This window comes from Takifugu flavidus, chromosome 11 (genome assembly GCF_003711565.1).
Source record: "Takifugu flavidus isolate HTHZ2018 chromosome 11, ASM371156v2, whole genome shotgun sequence".
In the NCBI taxonomy this organism is placed as follows: Eukaryota; Metazoa; Chordata; class Actinopteri; order Tetraodontiformes; family Tetraodontidae; genus Takifugu; species Takifugu flavidus.
The window spans coordinates 10896456-10916455 of NC_079530.1; the positions used below are offsets into that span (position 1 = coordinate 10896456).

Below are 20000 nucleotides of genomic sequence, written 5' to 3' on the forward strand. Positions count from 1 at the left end.
GAGTAGTTCACCTTACCTGTGGAGTAGTTCACCTTACCTGTGGAGTAGTTCACCTTACCTGTGGAGTAGCTTACCTTACCTGTGGAGTAGTTCACCTTACCTGTGGAGTAGTTCATCTTACCTGTGGAGTAGCTTACCTTACCTGTGGAGTAGCTTACCTTACCTGTGGAGTAGCTTACCTTACCTGTGGAGTAGCTTACCTTACCTTACCTGTGGAGTAGCTTACCTTACCTGTGGAGTAGCTTACCTTACCTTACCTGTGGAGTAGCTTACCTTACCTGTGGAGTAGCTTACCTTACCTGTGGAGTTTTCCCTTCATCTGGCCGAGATCAATAATTAAAGCAGAAAGTAGCTGTGCTCCATCACTGGCCAGATGGTCCTCTGTTGTTAGGGTTACTTCACTGTTCACTGTTGGGGTCATGTGCTTCTTGATATTCCTGGACGTCTTGTTCAGACCTGCAAACTACCGGCCTAGCATGTCTACTACAGGGTATTGATGGTCTGCTAGCATGGAGATCGTTTCCGATACGAGGTCGTCGCAACAAATTCTCTACGTGGGGTCTGGATCACAGTATATCCTCAGAGTATTAAGCATATTTAGAAATGTACAGTTTCATCCGTCCATGTCATTTTCTCTTGGAACCTGACAGTGGAATCATCCGTCACTGTAAAAAGATTTGTCCAAATATACACACCAGTAGTTGTGTAGCCATTTAGTTCGTAGCCTCAAGTCCAAGCTGAACTTCCCAAAAGCTGTTCCTATGGTTTCATCTCTTTCCTGTTGGGAACTGTGAAGTAGTTAGGGTTAGGGTTAGCCAACAGGTTGGTAAAATACCACAACCGTTTACCACCTTCTTCTCCAGCCAGCTGCTTTCCAATCTGTTGAGCTAAAAACACGTTAACCAGGTTTATATTGTCAACGTTCCTCAACTCCGCCTGCCTGCTCCCTCTGCGCTCGTTAATCAAGCAGCACCCTCGCCCGTGCCAGAACCTCCAACGACAAGCAGCTCTGAGGTCAGAGATAATTAACTGTGTGCTAATTTTAGCCCCTGTGAGCTGCAAAAACCTTTGCTTGGGTCCTATAGCTTATCTTCTCATGCTGCACATGAAATGTGCTAAACTGCCAACTTTTGTCAAACATAATCTGGGGTTGTCGTCCTGCCTGTGTGGGCGTTAACCGTTCAGTGTTCAAACGTAACAAGGTCTTGCATTTCTTAAAAGAAGCCTCGCAATGTGTTGCCATGCAATGTTTATAAGAGCTCAGATTTATCTTCCACGTGTGCCATGATGATGCTTTGTCGTGGTGTCCCTGCATGCTTCAACCCACCACTCACCCCTCCGCTCCTCTCTGCCCCCCCCTCCTCTGCCTCTTTGTTCTGAAGGGTGTTCTACTGTCACTCATGGCTGACATATGCAGAAAAAAGTTGCCTGGCAACCACATGGAAGGATGCACTACCCCTGTTTGCTCTCCACGCTCCCACTTCATGTGCTACTACTCACTCGCCCCCCCAGCCCACCCTGGGTGGATCATTATGGTGGCAGCACAATATTTTGGGCTCTATTATTTTTACAAACACACACAGAGCAGAAATTGGGAGGAGAAGAGAAGGTGAAGAGGAGGATGCGTAGGCGGGGGCAAGAAGGGGAGGAATGACATTGGTTCCAGAGCTACTGCGCCTGCATGTTAGCCGCCAGCTGCTCTTCCTCCCTTCTTCTCTGCGGGAAGGACAGGCCCTCCTCCAAACAGCTTCTCTTGCACTCTGCATAACTACGGAGAACCTGGGATTATCACAGTGTGCCGCTATCAGCAGGACTAAAAATACTAGATGGTGAATGTGCCACATGCCTGGCTCCCATCACACTTCTGGACAGAGCATAACGCAGGTGCCCCCCCTTCAAGGGACTAAAGTTGAAGACGAAACAATGATTAATAGTTGCTTTAAATCTGTCAGCGTTGTTGGCTGTGCTTCTCCTCCTTATTTCATTATAAAATGACAGATTCCTGGTTGTTTTTGAGAGAATCAACTGCACGATTATTTCCTGAGTGGTAATGGAAGCCTAGCTACGCGTCGCTCTGGTTAGCGGTTGCTGCCCAGACTGTCAGCAACAATCTACAAGTCACTTATTAGTTTGATTTTTGCACACACATTCTATCATTACTGTGCACGTGTCTAATTTTAGGGTAAACATATGACATTAGATGGGCTGGTTCTGTTGTCATGGTTGCAAAATAACTCAAATTAATATTAATGGCAGCGCCCTTATGTTTGGGCTGATGATTGCTTCAGGTAACTCGTCCTCTCCGTGCACATTAGTGGTTTCATTTGCATTTTGTCTTCACACTTAAACTGGGTGTACGAGTAGAAACAGGTTCTCTGGATACAGGTTATTATGGGTCAGGGTTTGCAATCATCCGTTTCACACTTGTACACATAATCACAAATGGCACACCTGCTATATTTTCATAAACGCATCATTTTGGAAGGAATGGATTCAACTTTCCACAAATCCTTTGTCACTTAGTTTGCTTTGAATAAAATGCAATGGCAGCACTTCCTAAATACAACAAAGTCCTGCTAAACGATGTCCAATCCTCTCTAAGAAAGACTCTACTTACATAAGCCTCTTGTGAGAAATGCTAACTAGCCGTGCCGCTATATGTTGGTGTAATGGCTGCTCTTGGTCGGCCCATCGGTCTGGGCCGTGCATGTGTAACACAAGTAGCCATTGTGGGGCTGTTATTCCTCCACAGGACCTGCAGCACACATGTGTAAAGTGGGGGATAGTTGGTCTGCTGAGACGCAGTCACAACGTTAACTGTTACCTCCTGGGGCTTCGCACTCTTCAAAGAAGTCTCTTCCTTCCCCCTCCATCCAGATTAAAGCCGGGAACCTGCCTGCTAAGGCTAGATCAAAGGAGATTGTGGTGCTCAGCCTTGTTCTCTCACCGCTATTCACGCGGCTCGGTTCAAGCCTGCCATTTCCTGCTATGAACAGGGAGCCACTCAGTCACCAGGAAGTGGTCAGAGCGACACTGCTTTGTCGTCTTTTCCAATCAGGCTTTGTGTAACTTCATTAAATCGGACAGGAAGGATGTGTCGTCAGACTCCATGGCCTCAGAGTTGCTCCTTATTTTGCCTTCAGGGTAAGAAAGGTCGACCCACTCAGACGTAACTGTTCTGCATGGCGGTCATTTTTGGACCTTCATGCTCTGCTCTGACCACAACGGAGCTGCGTTCCCCAATATTAGATGGCCGATCTTCAGACTGAGAAAGCTGCTGTTGAGCCCCGAACCCATACTGGAGCTCCTGATGGAGAGGCTCCACCCACAGACATTCCCTCTCTCACCACAGTTCAGTTTGAATAAAAAACTGAAAACGCTACTCTCGTTATTACTGTCGTTATTACTGTCGTTATTAGTAGTGTCGTTATTAGTAGTGTCGTTATTAGTAGTGTTATTAGTAATGTTGTTATTAGTGTTGTTATTACTGTCGTTATTAGTAGTGTTGTTATTAGTAGTGTTGTTGCTAGTATTGTTATAAGTGTTTTTATTCGTGTTGTTATTAGTAGTGTTCTTATTAGTGTTCTTATTAGTAGTGTTGTCATTACTGTTGTTATTAGTAGTCTTGTTATTAGTGTTGTTGTTATTACTGTCGTTATTAGTAATGTTGTTATTAGTAGTGTTGTTGCTAGTATTGTTATTAGTGTTTTTATTCGTGTTGTTATTAGTAGTGTTGTTATTAGTAGTGTTGTTATTACTGTCGTTATTAGTAGTGTTGTTGTTAGTATTGTTATTAGTGTTGTTGTTATTACTGTCGTTATTAGTAATGTTGTTATTAGTGTTGTTATTAGTAGTGTTGTTATTAGTGTTGTTATTAGTGTTGTTAGTTTTGTTATTAGTGTTGTTAGTTTTGTTATTAGTGTTGTTAGTATTGTTATTAGTGTTGTTATGACTATATGCTTTTTTCTCTTTTTCTGCTGCAACACGAACGTTTCCAACAGCAGTTAGTATTACTAGCTCCAGCTAGATCCAGTCTAACCGGTTACACACTGTAACAAATAGTCTGCCAATATGGCAAAAGTGGGCAAAGCAAAGACTCGACGTCAGGGCTCGGGTCATTTTTCCGGGACAGTATTTATCGAATGGTCAAAGCCTTTTCCATTGGAGCTTTGAGTAAGTGTTTAATCAGATGTAGAAGAGACCGACCCCTGAGGGTTCGTGACACCACCTCTGTTGTGCTTTAAAACCCTCGGTGGGACTCGGTGGGACTTGGTGGGACTCGGCCATTGAGCCTACAGCTGTGGGCTGCAGGGGAACGCTGGAGAGATCCTCCACACTTTCCCTTAAAGCATTTCCCTGCCCTCCCCATCTCAGGCAACTGCCCCTGGTGGGGGGAAATATATCAGTGCCTGCCCTCCCCATCTCAGGCAACTGCCCCTGGTGGGGGAAATATATCAGTGCCTGCCCTCCCCATCTCAGGCAACTGCCCCTGGTGGGGGGGGGAAATATATCAGCGCCTGCCCTCCCCATCTCAGGCAACTGCCCCTGGTGGGGGGAAATATATCAGCACCTGACAGGTGACTGAAGGGTTGCTGCTGTTAGAAGAGAGCAGTTGGCGCTCCCTGGCTTTGGTGTGTTGGTGTGTTTCAGGTGGCTTTAAACGGAGCATCTCCGAACAATCTCTAGGAAACGGTCGTTTCGATGACAGCCAAAGGATAAGTGGAATCCTCCACCGTCTGCCACTAAATGTCAGTCGTTGCTGGAAAATTGGAAGGTTAGAGGCTTGACCTAGGCATCTTTCCCATGAGCACTTCACTCCCCCTTATCCCCCGCGTTCTAAATGTCATGGTTCACCACCCTCTCCTGGAACCACCAACAACAAGCAGCCCCCCCCCACCTACCCACCCGCACTTTCCCTTACATATGCTAATGTTGCAGCGTCATTCATTCAGCCAGGGGCTTTGTCAGGGACGGGGGAAGAACATTACGGGACAGCTGTATGCATTTCACTAAAATGGCTGGCTGTAGACTTGTCCTTACTTCACTCTTTCCTTCTTCCTATTCTTCCTCTTTCCACAATTTTCTCCCAAATCTAGTTGCTGGATTAAAGCCTACAGCAGGTTTTTCTCTGTTTTAAAAGGCTTCTATTGAGGTGCTTTCTCACAACAAGTGGCTGATGGATTTAATGCACTTGGATAGCAATTCCATGGTGAGCTGATGGCCACAGAGGTCCATGTGGCTTTGTGTCCCTTTCTCTTTGGATTTATGGCAATGATGAAAAGGGATTCTCTTAATCAGGTAAGCAGATTGCAGGTCTGATCAGTGTTGTTTGTGTTGAAACAGTTACGTTTATTAGCCTGGGAACTTAGCGAGAAATAAACCGCGCAGTGTCTTTTCTGGTCAGGTCTGAGACCAGAACAACTTGTGGCCGTGCGTCTTGTAGACGGCACAGAAGGAGTGGCTCATCTAGTTGGGTTAGGGTTACCCTAACCCTAACCCTAACCCACATCTAGCTAGTTGTTCTTCCAGCTCTTTTAAAGTCACTTATGGAAAGCTTCTCCTGGAAGAACTGTGGCAATTCCAGCCGAAACACAAAACAGCCTTTTTACATCGGATTTGTGCGAGCAACTTTTGACCAGGGTTCAACAAAACTGAAAAAACTCCATTCGCTGAGTCTATTTAATGTCCCTTGATGTGCAAAGATTTCTGCATAGGCATAGATGGTGTCAACACATTTGCTTAAACTTTACTTTACAAAATGACAGCATCGTCAAGGCAGGGGACGAGTGGGTAGGTCCTGGTGACGTGTGTGGACCTGCTGCATCACATCCAGTCTGCATGGTTCTTTCTGACTTGTGCAGAGGCCCAGTACAGGCGGACAGATGGTCCTTTTTGGAAAAGGGCCACAGCACAGTGATCTGTGTTTGTGGGGTTCCACTGCAGCCGCCAAGAACAAACACAAGCTCCGTCTGTTGGGAACAAAGATGAGCCTAAATCCGTGAACCCTCTGCAGGCCCTGCGAGTGCGATCTAGAACTGGGTTGTGCTACTCATTTTAGTACAACAGCTTAATAATATTCATGTTAATCCCAATGTCATTAGATGTCATTAGACAACAGCGCCTCCAAATAACAATCCGGCCCCTTTTTTCCATTCCCAGCCCTTCCAAGCTTTATTTAAAGCCCACCAGAAGTCTTGTGTCCATAACCATTAAAGAGCAGTTGGGGTCAGACGCATGTTCTTATTAGCGCTAGCATCTCTCTTTACCAGAATGTTTCTCTTCCACCAACATACACAGGAAATCTGTTGTTGACTATTTTATGTCTTCAACCTCCCTAAAATAAAGGACAATGGCAGTCTGCTGCCTGGCAGGCGCTGGGCAAATGGCCATTTGGCGGGACATCAGTTTGGGAGCCTCTCATCTGCAGTGTTGCCAGGATACAAGTGATGTTTTCTACGTGGGATTGTTCACCTCCGAGTTCTCTTTCATTTTCAACAGCACTGTGCAACATTACTGAACTCCTCACTTTGGCAGAAAGTGCACAAGCTACCTGCAAAAGCTAACCCGCTGCTTGATGTTGTCTTTAGTGGCTGGATTTACTGACGTGGTCATCTCAGCATATTCGCCACTGACCATAGAACGCTTACACTGAAAGGCATTTGTTTGGTTTATTCTAGAGCAAAACTAATTAAATAAAACTAATAAAACTAATAACTATAATAAGAATTCTACTGCACTGGCTTCTATAAACACCCATGTTCTGAACCATCGTATGGTCCTGGTATGGTGCTGATATGGTGCTGTATGGTGCTGGTATGGTGCTGGTATGGCCCTGGTATGGTGCTGGTATGGCCCTGGTATAGTACTGGTATGGCCCTGGTATGGTCCTAAAATGGTGCTGGTATGGCGCTGGTATGGCCCTGGTATGGTCCTGGTATGGTGCTGGTATGGTGCTGGTATGGTCCTGGTATGGTGCTGGTATGGCCCTGGTATAGTACTGGTATGGCCCTGGTATGGTCCTAAAATGGTGCTGGTATGGCGCTGGTATGGCCCTGGTATGGTCCTAAAATGGTGCTGGTATGGTGCTGGTATGGCCCTGGTATGGCCCTGGTATGGTGCTGGTATGGTGCTGGTATGTCCCTGGTATGGCGCTGGTATGGTGCTGGTATGGTGCTGGTATGGCCCTGGTATGGCGCTGGTATGGTCCTGGTATGGCGCTGGTATGGTCCTGGTATGGTGCTGGTATGGCCCTGGTATGGTGCTGGTATGGAGCTGGTATGGCCCTGGTATGGTGCTGGTATGGCCCTGGTATGGAGCTGGTATGGCCCTGGTATGGTGCTGGTATGGCCCTGGTATGGTGCTGGTATGGAGCTGGTATGGTGCTGGTATGGTCCTGGTATGGTGCTGGTATGGTGCTGGTATGGCCCTGGTATGGTGCTGGTATGGTGCTGGTATGGTCCTAAAATGGTGCTGGTATGGTGCTGGTATGGTGCTGGTATGGTGCTGGTATGGCCCTGGTATGGTGCTGGTATGGTGCTGGTATGGCCCTGGTATGGTGCTGGTATGGTGCTGGTATGACCATGTCAGCACGCTTCCTGACTCTGGGATGAGGAAACAACTCGGAACCAGCCTGGAGCACAAAGTTATCTCTTGTTTAATTTTGCCTGTGGGAGCGCAGCTGTGGGCAGATGAGGTGTGGTGAGATGGTTTTGGAGGCCAGTGGCCTCGGGTTCGCGCTGTAACCGCAGGAGGAGATATCAGGCAGAGCGACTCAGCATGGAGCTGGAGATCCTCCTCTCACTCCAGATGGTGTCCGTCCTCTATCTGTGCAAACCATTTGGAGAACTCTTGTTTATTCTGCAAACAAGCACTTTTTTATGGAATTCCCCGTCCGGTCCCCTACAGCTAGAAATGAAACATCTGAAAGGATGTGAGATTTATATACATGAACATGTATCAAAAAGTCAAAGCAGACTTCCGTCCTGAACCAGAGTGAAGGGCAGTGGTTGCTCTCCTGGATCCAGGCTCTGTTCTCCCTGCACCCGGGTCCTGGACCAGGCCCAGCTTCAGGTAGATGAGACACTGAGGGGCTACATGTGTTTGCTCCTCCTGATTCTTCTTCTGTTGTGGGCTCAACATGAATCCACGCTATTAGACACAAGCCGCACTGTCCCCCTGGTCCAGTTATGATGGTTTATTCCAGCTGATTTATTCTATTGTTCCCCCCAAACACGTTTAGCACGGACATTTGCAATAACATAGCTATATCCTCTGTTAGCAGTGAGTACAGACAGCTACAGACAGCTCTAGTCAACAGACAGCTCTAGCCAACAGACAGCTCTAGCCAACAGACAGCTCTAGTCTACAGACAGCACTAGTCTACAAACAGCTCTAGTCTACAGACAGCACTAGTCTATAGACAGCTCTAGTCAACAGACAGCTCTAGTCAACAGACAGCTCTAGCCAGCAGACAGCTCTAGTCTATGGACAGCTCTAGTCAACGGACAGCTCTAGTCTACAGACAGCTCTAGTCTACAGACAGCACTAGTCTACAGACAGCTCTAGCCAACAGACAGCTCTAGTCTACGGACAGCTCTAGTCTACAGACAGCACTAGTCTACAGACAGCTCTAGTCTACAGACAGCACTAGTCAACAGACAGCTCTAGTCAACAGACAGCTCTAGTCTACAGACAGCTCTAGCCAACAGACAGCTCTAGTCTATGGACAGCTCTAGTCTACAGACAGCACTAGTCTACAGACAGCTCTAGTCTACAGACAGCACTAGTCTATAGACAGCTCTAGTCAACAGACAGCTCTAGTCTACGGACAGCTCTAGTCTATAGACAGCTCTAGTCAACGGACAGCTCTAGTCTATGGACAGCTCTAGTCTACAGACAGCTCTAGTCTATAGACAGCTCTAGTCTACAGACAGCACTAGTCTACAAACAGCTCTAGTCTACAGACAGCTCTAGCCAGCAGACAGCTCTAGTCTATGGACAGCTCTAGTCAACGGACAGCTCTAGTCTACAGACAGCTCTAGTCTACAGACAGCACTAGTCTACAGACAGCTCTAGCCAACAGACAGCTCTAGTCTATGGACAGCTCTAGTCTACAGACAGCACTAGTCAACAGACAGCTCTAGTCTACAGACAGCTCTAGTCTACAGACAGCACTAGTCTATAGACAGCTCTAGTCAACAGACAGCTCTAGTCAACAGACAGCTCTAGTCTATGGACAGCTCTAGTCTATGGACAGCTCTAGTCAACAGACAGCTCTAGTCTATAGACAGCTCTAGTCAACAGACAGCTCTAGTCAACAGACAGCTCTAGTCTATGGACAGCTCTAGTCAACAGACAGCTCTAGTCAACAGACAGCTCTAGTCTATAGACAGCTCTAGTCTATGGACAGCTCTAGTCAACAGACAGCTCTAGTCAACAGACAGCTCTAGTCTACAGACAGCTCTAGTCTATAGACAGCTCTAGTCTACAGACAGCTCTAGTCTACAGACAGCTCTAGTCTACAGACAGCTCTAGTCAACAGACAGCTCTAGTCAACAGACAGCTCTAGTCTATGGACAGCTCTAGTCAACAGACAGCTCTAGTCTACGACAGCTCTAGTCTACAGACAGCTCTAGGCAAAAGACAGCTCTAGTCTATAGACAGCTCTAGTCACAGACAGCTCTAGTCTACGGACAGCTCTAGTCTACAGACAGCTCTAGTCTACGGACAGCTCTAGTCTACGACAGCTCTAGTCTACGACAGCTCTAGTCTACAGACAGGAGCTGGTCTGGAGGACTGACCAGAGAACGTGTTCATGGCCAAAACACAGCCTAACGCTAAAATGAGGAAATGAATCTGGCCCTTCTGCTCATCAGTGTGACACTGCTAATGCTAATGCTAATGCTAACGCTAACGTAGCGGCTATCACACGTTCAGAATATCTCCCGTCTGTCAGCTCCTGTTGAATTATCATGACCAACAGTACAACTGCAGCTAATAATGGCTGTGCTACTTTTCACACATCAGACTCAGCTCATTGGTTCCTGACCCCCCACTGAGGGTGCGACCCTTCATTCACACTGGACATTAGAATCTCAGCATCACTCCTGCAGGCAGTCGTGCACGTGGGGGGGTTTGGCTGCTGGTTTGACCACAGTGGGGGAGGGTGGCCTTAGATGATTGGGTTCCAGATAGAATGAGTGCAGATACCGGTATGTTTGGCCATTAATGGCCGTAGCATCAGGGCTAATTTGAGCGTCGGCGTGAGAGCGATGCTCCCCTGTTGAGATAAAAGAGGAGCGAGCTGAAAGGTTTCACCCCCACTTCCGTGGCTTTGTTGGCAAAAGCAGGACACACACCCAGTTTCGTGGACCCGGTGGCACTTCTGGCCCGTCCTGAACCCTCATGGACACCGTTTAATGGGATGACTTGGGTTAATTGTGCAGATCATTTTGAGTGAGATTTCCTCCACTTTCACATCTCTTCTTCAGATTCTTCCTTTATCCGTGAGCACAAAGAATCAGGCCAGCGAAGCCGCAACGGAACCCTCCATCACATTTCCTGCTGATGCACTCGTCATTGCTCTTCTCTGCATGTGCAAGGCTCCACAACGGCTCAGAACCTGTCGAGAACGTTATTACGTTCCCCCACCAACCACCCAGAAGGCCGACCCGAGCCTCCACATTGGTTTTAGGTCAATCTTGTGTGAGGAACATCATCTTGTGTGAGGAACATCTTGTGTGAGGAACATCATCTTGTGTGGGGAACATCTTGTGTGAGGAACATCATCTTGTGTGGGGAACATCTTGTGTGAGGAACATCATCTTGTGTGAGGAACATCATCTTGTGTGAGGATCATCTTGTGTGAGAAACATCTTGTGTGAGGAACATCTTGTGTGAGGAACATCATCTTGTGTGAGGAACATCATCTTGTGTGAGGAACATCATCTTGTGTGAGGAACATCTTGTGTGAGGAACATCATCTTGTGTGAGGAACATCATCTTGTGTGAGGAACAGAATCTGATTGTGTGTGACGGCGATGTGACACAGAAGGTGATTGATGGCTTTGATTGTGAGAGTATTGAGGACTCAAAGGGCAGCGGAGCGCCAGCGAGGGGCCTCCAGGGTTCCGCTCTCCCTTGTGTTAATGAGAGACGCAGGATGATGCTTCCAATCATCTGGCTGCAGAAACGGGGGGGACGTCCACAAATGGCCTCGTATGTTAGCCTGAAAGGGCTGCCTGGTTCCATATCCATGAGTTGGAAAAGATGAAGCCACTCCTCCACCTGAACCCACAGCACCAGCTCATAGACGGCGTTGTCTTGGGGGGTGGGGGCAGCTACTGCGTCCTGTTTCCCAAGAACAAGATGTGGCACCGTTCCATCAGGGTTATTACTGATAATCATCTCTAATCACAGGTGTGTGTTGAGGGGGCTCCGGTTCTCCCCCGAGCTCGTTCACAGCTACATAAACAGGTTTGACCTAAGGTGCCCCCCCCCCCCCGTGGCTGGACAACGTCAAAGATCCCTCATTCCAGAGGACTGGGAGAAGACAAAGCCTGGCTTATATTACACACGAGGGTTAAATATATGCAAATCTTTTCCTTTACAAAATAAAACGGACTTTAGGTTTCTCAGATTCACCGGATAATGATCGGGCTGCTTATAGGAAGCTCTGGACACGGTTCTGGTTCCTGGAGTGGACTCGTTCTAATGATGACGCACAAATATAGAGCAAACGACTGCAGTGTGTGTATATGTACGTATGCATGTATACATGTACGTATGCATGTACGTATGCATGTATACATGTACGTATGCATGTGTATATACATGTATGTATGCATGTGTATACATGTACGTATGCATGTACGTATGCATGTGTATACATGTATGTATGCATGTGTATATACATGTATGTATGCATGTGTATATACATGTACGTATGCATGTGTATATACATGTACGTATGCATGTGTATATGTACGTATGCATGTATATACATGTATGTATGCATGTACGTATGCATGTACGTATGCATGTGTATATACATGTACGTATGCATGTATATACATGTACGTATGCATGTGTATATGTACGTATGCATGTGTATACATGTCGCTCATCCTCCAATCTTAAGAGAATTTCCATAGGTGTCTCCGCCTTTATGCTTATGTCGCTCCAGTAGCTGAGAGCTATGTCGTGGGTGTCTGCTGGACCTCAACATCAGTGGAAGATGACAGTTTCCTCTAAGACAAACGAGGAGCAGAAGGGTCAGTGGAGGTGGTGCCACTGGCCTGGATGTGAGCTGGACCTGGACTAAGACGGACAACGTCCCCCAACTATCTGGCCACTCCAAGAGTAACACCAGAACCAGTTTATGCTGTTTCCCTCCCTCTGGTTCAGAAGAGCTCACAGCGGCCCAGCAGCATCATCACCTGGCCACTATGTTGACGTGACCCAACCTGACTGATAGCATAAAGACTTCTGGTCGTTGAATCCTGGCAGCTGGACTGTTGCAGTGTCCATGTGCGCTGTGACCTGGATGAGTGAGAAGCTTCTCCGATGATCCATCAAGGATCTGGCCAGCGAGGCGGCAGCCACAGCTGATCAGCACGTCTGTGACCCGGCACCGCGGCGCTCTTCCAACCGGAGTTAGCATGACTTGCTAGGGTGCTAGTGGTTCGTACTGCGCGCAGCAACAACACAACACTTGTACTCCCAAGTCAGCGAAAGCTAGCACGTGCACAGTGCACGTAGGTCAGCTCGCCGTGCACGTGCTTTCAGAAATCAGTTGCTTTAAGACCTGCAGGCAGCGCCGGACGGACAGCTGGATCGCCTCTCTACAAATGGAACACACAATAACACATCAGAAAATGAGTTAATTAGTGTAATTAGGCCGGTCTTTTTCTCCCATTGCTGCTTTTCCACCCCGGTTCAGACACACTTGTATCTTAAAGAGCCATAATTGCCACATTACTCCAGTAATAGAGGGCGTTGGGAAGTCAGACCGCCCCCTCCATCTGCTGTCTCCCACACAGGAAAGGACACAAAACAGCCTCCTTCAGGTCACACCGGAGAAACATTCCGCTGACCAAGCAGCTTGCAGCACTTTCTATTGGTCGGGGGGGCAGAAGGGTGGCGGGGTAATGACGCGGCGGTGGTCATTAATCACTGTCACCAGAGAAGGAGCTAATAGGACGGGGGAGAAACCCAGACCACCATGAGCACCGGTGGATCCAGACAGGCCGCAGATGCAAACATCACGTTTTATCGGAGTAATGGGGAGTAAATCCCGCCTGGTGTGTTAGCCCTCATCCCTGCTAACCCTAGACGCTTGTTTTATTGCTTTTTTTAGTTTTATTCTGTCTTCTGTAGCAGTTCGACACAGAATAGGGCGCCAAGTCCCTCCTACCGTTATAGTTTCAGCACGCTTCGCTGTCTTCGATGGTTTCATGTGACATCATCAGCCTCTGCCACTCACCTTTGCATCCTGTCGCACATTCAAAACCACCGTGATATCGATCTGATCGCACTGTTTCATATTCTCTAGTTTGGAATTCAACCCTTTGATCAGACATTCAACTGTAATTCATTGTAAGCACTAATGGTTGAAGCAGATGTTTATGTGTGTGCGTGCGTGCGTGCGTGCGTGTGTGTGTGCCTGGGTGTGCGTGTGTGTGTGCCTGGGTGTGTGTGTGTGTGTGTGTGTGTGTGTGTGTGTGTGTGTGTGTGTACCAGCACTGAAACATCCAAACAGCTGACTACACTCCTGTCTAATCCACCATTTGCTGGCCGTACCGACCAACCAGATTTCTCCGAGCTGCTGCAGCTACATTAAAATGACAACGTGTGATTTGCCGCCGACTTGAATCCGGTCGTCCACGGTGCCGGTCGTCCACGGTGCCGGTCGTCCACGGTGACACCAGGTTGGTGTGTGTGAGTGCTGGCGTTCAGACGGCAGCGCCGCCCTTTGTTCCACATTTAGGTCATGAATGCATTAACCTGCATTTGGCCCAGACAGAACCACTTCATTATTACTGCCATTCCAACATATCTGGTCTTCGCTGGCTTGTGCCTAATCTTGACATGACCCACATTTCCATCCCAAAATAGTTTGTCCTTTTGCTTCTCAGCAAATGTAAACAGTTGCCTGGTAACCGATATTCTCATGTCAGAAGCCCAACCAAGACTTGAACCCATGAATGGGGTTTCCCACCTTTACTAGAAACGAATGTAGAAGATTCCCGAGTATTCCTTCAGGAATGCGAGTTCATTTCATCATGTTTGAAGGTTGATCAGTGTGTTGGAGAAATGAAGGCGGAGCACCAGTTCTGAAGAACATGTCGCTCAGAGTAGGAGCACCCTTTTCCAGGAAGTTACTTCCTGTTTGAGGTCCACTGGAGGGACGACTGTGAAGGATTCGCAGGGTTATTTACTGCTAATGTTCCATCTTCTACGTCTGCTGGGGCAGGAAGGGCAACTACAACTTATTTTAATTACCACAGCTCAAAACCCGAAAAAATCTAAACAACAAACGAGCAAGCTTGTCTTTTTTTCTATCACTATTATCTTAGCTCTTTGGTTTAGGATGTGAAATCATCACATTCGCCAAATTTGCCCTTTTGGCGAGGGGGTGAGCGGCTGGCGTGGCGTCGGGACGCCGACTGGCAGCCAACAGCGTTTTTCACTCTTTCACATTGTTGCTGCTGTGATTTGCGTGGCACCACCTGTTGGCTGGAAGCACTTCCAAAGGTGTTCTGTCTGGGAACGTGCTCCTGCCTTATGAATTAATGACCAGCGCGTGTCACTTCCTGCCTTTCTGAGCCTCTTACTGCGCCTTGACCCTTTCCTCTCTTCTCTTTCTTGTGCTGCAGCTCCAGTTCCAGCTGCCGCTCCACACTGACGGCACGCTGTGAGGAAAATCCCTTCTGCCTCGCTGCTCTTCACACACTCGCCCCCCAGGCCCAAACGCTGTGGGACCAGCGCTCTGCCAGTCGCCTTCTGAGAGTTATGAAGACGGCTGCTGTGTTGGCTCAGGGAAGAGGCCCCTCCCACTCCGCCACTGAGTAAATCCCACGATGTGATGAAGAAGGGTCTTGAGAGTCCAGTTTTCAAGGGGTCCGCTGGCAGGATATGAGTGTTTTGAACCCAGTGACGGATCACAAATCAAACCTTGTGGGGGTTGTGGGAGGCCCAGAGGAATACCCCCGAGCAATGCAGTCAGAGGACCTTTTCAGCAGGAAACTCAAAGCCCTGAATGGCAGCATGGGACCCCCAGCCTCCAACATGCAAGGGAAGGCTGAGGGCACAGGGAAGAGCAACGGGACTCCAGCCATGCCCAAGATGGGCGTGAGGGCACGGGTGACCGAGTGGCCTCCCAGGAAAGACGGATGGGACGGCCGGCCTTCACCGAACTACCAGAGTGTGATACCAGTTTTTCAGAATGGCCAACAGGAACACACGGTCATCCTGGAGAAAGGCGAGCAAGTGTGTGTTGAGGTCGACTACGCCGACCAATACACACTAAGTGACCTTCTCAGCTACTCGCCCCTGAAAGGCCTGCATCCCATACGTCAGCGCAGTAACAGTGATGTTACCATCAGTGACATTGACTCTGAGGACGTATTGGACCAGCACGCCGTCAATCCAAACACCGGCGCCTCTCTGCACCGCGAGTACGGCAGCACATCCTCTATCGACCGGCAGGGCCTAGCCGGGGAGGGCTTTTTCACCATGCTGAGGGGCTACCGGGTGGATACCGTGGACCACCGCAGCATCCCACCGCCCGGTTTCCCTGAACTATTACGCTGCGATGCCTCGCTCTCGCCCAGCTTGCAGACAGCAGCGCAGATCGCCCGGGGTGAGATAGTCCACATTCCTGGCTTTGATTATGTAGACACCTCTCTAATTTACAGCCGGGAGCGTGACAAGTCTTTCATGAGGCGCCTTAAATCAGAATCATCTGAAACATCTCTCTTTAGAAAACTAAGGACCATAAAAAGTGACAGTGATGCTTTGCGGCTGTCGATAGAAGATGACCGACGACCGCTTAGCTTCCAGAAATGTTTTGCACACTACGATGTTCAGAGTGTCCTCTTCAGCATCAGCGAGGCGGTAGCAAACCGAGCTAACTTGAGCCAGAGGAAGAACACCACTACCGGGGCTTCAGCCGCCTCAGCAGGAGCAGGAGCAGGAGCAGGAGCAGGGCCTGGAGCTGGAGCAGGGCCTGGAGCTGGAGCAGGGCCTGGAGCTGGAGGAGGGCCTGGGGGAGCTGCCCCTGCGTTAGGGACAGATGGAGTCGAAGGAGCATGTAGCAGCGCCCCCACGTTTGAATCTCCACTCGGCAGCAGGGAGGACCTGAACCCAAAGGAAAACCTGGATGTTGATGAGGGGGATGGGAAAAGCAACACCATGGTGCTGAACTGTCCACATTTTCGCAATGAGATTGGTGGCGAAGGCGAGAGGAGGATATGCCTCTCAAGAGCCAACAGCTCCAACTACAGTGGTATCTCAGAGAGCTGCTCTTTTGAATCATCTTTGAGTTCCCACTGCACAAACGCAGGGGTCTCAGTGCTGGAGGTACCGCGAGAAAGCCAACCTATCCACAGGGAGAAGGTCAAACGCTACATCATTGAGCACATTGACCTTGGCGCATACTACTACCACAAGTACTTCTATGGACGAGGTAAGAAGTCTTTTCCTTGTTTTCTCAATGAACAAAATGCTGATGCTGGAAGATTCCCTTTTGAAAGGAAATCCAGACCTTTCACACTGTTATGAGTTCCAAATGAACGCGCCCACGCACACAGGGTCACACAGCACCATTATGTTTTATTATTTTTGTAGAACCAGATGGAATGAGGACGAGAACAATAGGAGGTCTGTGTTGGGCGTGAGGGTGTATGTTTAGCTTTTTAGGAGAGGAGCAGTCTTGTCCTCTGCACGAGGTGGCCTGGAACCCCGTGGAGAAGCTGTGATCAGTCATTCGATACAGGATGGTGCGCTGCAGCTGTTGCCCATTGGGGCGGCAGGGGTGCGAGGGACCCTCTCCCCATTAAACCTTTGGGTCAGCTGAACTAAGCCCAGGTCTGGGGTCCCCTCATTAAAGCACCTGTGTGACCAATGCTGGAAATACCAGGGCGACGGCCACACACTGGTGCGTGATGCACGTCGCCTTCTCCCACTGTCTGATGGCTGCTCTCGGCAGATTGTGTTTCCAGAAAATTCCCCCAAAAGCAGCTGCTTCAGCCCTCACGTGCCTGACCCAAGGCAGAGGAAAGGTGGTGCGTCGTCTCCAGTCAAGCCTTAGACGGTCGTTAGCGATCTAACAATCCTCACCTGAGAGGCTGCCCCACCCCAGTGGTTGCTTTATCAGTTGAGCCTCTTTGTGCTAACGCCGTTAGCTTCATGTTGATGCGTTCAGAGGAGAGGAGAGGAGCCTCGCTCCTCTCTATGAGGTGTTTCCTCACACAGACAAGGTTGTCATCACCTCCGCTTCACTGCAAACACACTCTCACACTTAAAAGGAGACACATCCTTGCACCCCCCCCCCACTAATATGTCACCGCTTTCGCCCAGGCTTTTACCAACCTGGGCTGAACATCGATCCTATTGATCGTCTCAAGCACTCATGCACCAGGAGCGTCCCTCCCCAGGTGGCCCTAATGGAAGCAGTCCTATTTACAGGCCTGAGACCTTCTAACCACAGAGACAGTGATGTAGAAACAAAGGAGGTGTTTTCATATTGGGGATCAGCATGCTCACAGGAACTTCTAAAACCTTTAAATGAGGTGGAGTTTTAAAATTGACTGTTTAAGGAAAACATTCTTCCCTTTTGCTACCTCGTATGCTGCTTCCTGGGCTCCACCTTCTTCTCAAGACAAGGACACGTGTGACGGAGTGAATCAGAACACAAGTCACGCGTTACACTCGATCCTCCGTGTGGACGCAGCGACGCGTCTCAGCCTGAGTCTGGACTCAGTCCCAACTAGTCTGTGGCTGATGGAGACGCGAGTGCACCAGATCACCACCATCGTGGAGCACAGCGTGACTTAAGAAACCCCTTCCGTTCTTGCCAGCATTACATCGAACTTCACCTTCCCACCACCTTCTGACCCTGGTCCACTCTGGGCTGAATGGTGTGTTCACAGTTGCCCCCCATGATTAACCCCCCAGTGTCCACGTCCAGTTGTTCTATTACTCACATCAATAAGCTCTGGACTCACGGAGGATCTGACTTTTCTATGGATGAAACCAAGTCTTTCCCTCTGGCTTTAGCTCTGCTCAGTAAAGGTTGGGTTTGATGATGAGGAGTTTCTCCACAGTCGTCTCCAAGCAGCCTCTTGTGCGTGTGCACATAGCTGGAAATGTTCTGGAAATTGTTAAAGCTGTTATGAAATTTCCTTGATTCCACTGAAAATGTTCTACATCTTTCCCAATATCATCTAAATTAAAGAGAAAGTTGCTCATATCTATTGAATATAGTGTTCAACATCAATTTACATCTGGACTACAGTGGAAAACATCCATCCATTTCAATAAATAAATCCTACATCAAACATCGCCAACATTCAAGACAAACCATCTATAAGTTGGATTCTTCACATCTTATATCCTCTAAAGAAACACTGGCCCCAGATAAATGGTGATATCTGGATGCACCAAAGTGACTAAACTTTGAGGGTAATAATCTAATAAAGCCTGAAGAGCAGGTCATTTTATGGCATTTTAGCTTTGAAGCCGTAATATTTTAAATGATTTCATGAAAAGCCCAATAAGTTGAGTCCCAGGACTGATGATGCAGAGCTCCATCGAGGAATCAAAATGCTCCGAGTCTGTGATGGTCACAACTTCCAGGACTGTATTCCCGTTTCTTTCCTTTGACTAGTTGTGAGTCGGGGTGCGACAGGCCGGCCTCTCAGCCTTTTCTCTGCCCTCCTGCCTGTTGCCACCATGTGACAGCGTTGGGACCCTCAAATGTGCCACGTTGGAGGAGCAGCGATGCTCTCCGAGAGGTGTAAACAATGAATCTGTGGCCGGAACAGCAAGTTTCACACCTCTGCTGGTGCTCCGGGCCAGGTGCTCTGACAGGGACCTCATGTGCTGCGCAGGTTTTAAATTCTCATCTTTCTCAATTGACCCCCAGAGCATCAGAACTATTTTGGGTTTGATGAGAACCTGGGCCCTGTGGCAGTCAGCATCCGCAGGGAGAGGCTCGACGACGGGAAGGAGAAAGAGGGAATGCAGTTCAGCTATCGAGTCACCTTCAGAACCAGCCAGGTAGCTATAATCCACATGTGTTTGCTCTGCTTCTCCTCTGAAAGCGGCATCAGCCTGTTATGAATGCTTGGGAGGAGAAACCTGCGTGATTCCGCTGCCACGATGAGTGTGAAGCTGAACAGGCTTTTAAGGGTTATTTCCTGTTTTTCTCATGCGTTTCATTCAACAAGGCTTGTTCATTCCTTCTCTGGGCTTATCCGAGCCTTCCCTCCCTACCCTCCTGCACCAGTTCCTCGGTGCCCGTTAAGTGAGCGCTGATGTGCTACGTTAGCTAATGAGCACGAAAACTCTTGGTGATTGATCGCTGATGTCATCAGCTGAATTATTCAGGTGCCAACGACGTGGCAGGGGGAATGCCACGAATATCCAGTGCCATTTTTGGTTTAAAGCACTCCTCCCTTGACAACAATATATCTGGGTCATGGTAGCTCAGCACGCAGGACCCTCGTCTTTGCCTCGCTCTTCGGGGCTTTGCACAGCTCAGTAATGCCACTTTAAGCCATCCAACCGGTTTCTGATCCAGAAATTTGAAAAGCTAAATTTCATTGTGTGTTCCAAGTAAAATGTGGATGACCAACTCCAGACACCCAGACTTGTCTGTCCTCTCCCCAAGCTGACCACGCTCCGTGGAGCTATTCTGGAGGACGCCATTCCATCTACAGCTCGACACGGGACGGCTCGTGGCCTTCCACTGAAAGAGGTGCTTGAATACGTCATCC

General features: G+C 48.6%; 1 protein-coding gene across 1 annotated transcript in view; it reads left to right on the plus strand.

Annotated features, from left to right (window-relative positions):
* LOC130534287 (signal-induced proliferation-associated 1-like protein 2) overlaps nucleotides 1–20000 on the plus strand; it is a 61444-nt gene that overhangs the window by 11645 nt on the left and 29799 nt on the right. The window contains exons 2-4 of the mRNA XM_057048313.1: nucleotides 14877–16687; nucleotides 19148–19281; nucleotides 19895–20000. The exon at nucleotides 19895–20000 is cut by the window's right edge and continues 83 nt beyond it. Coding sequence (XP_056904293.1) covers nucleotides 15136–16687; nucleotides 19148–19281; nucleotides 19895–20000 — 1792 coding nt within the window. The 5' untranslated portion in view covers nucleotides 14877–15135. The remainder of the gene's footprint in view (nucleotides 1–14876; nucleotides 16688–19147; nucleotides 19282–19894) is intronic.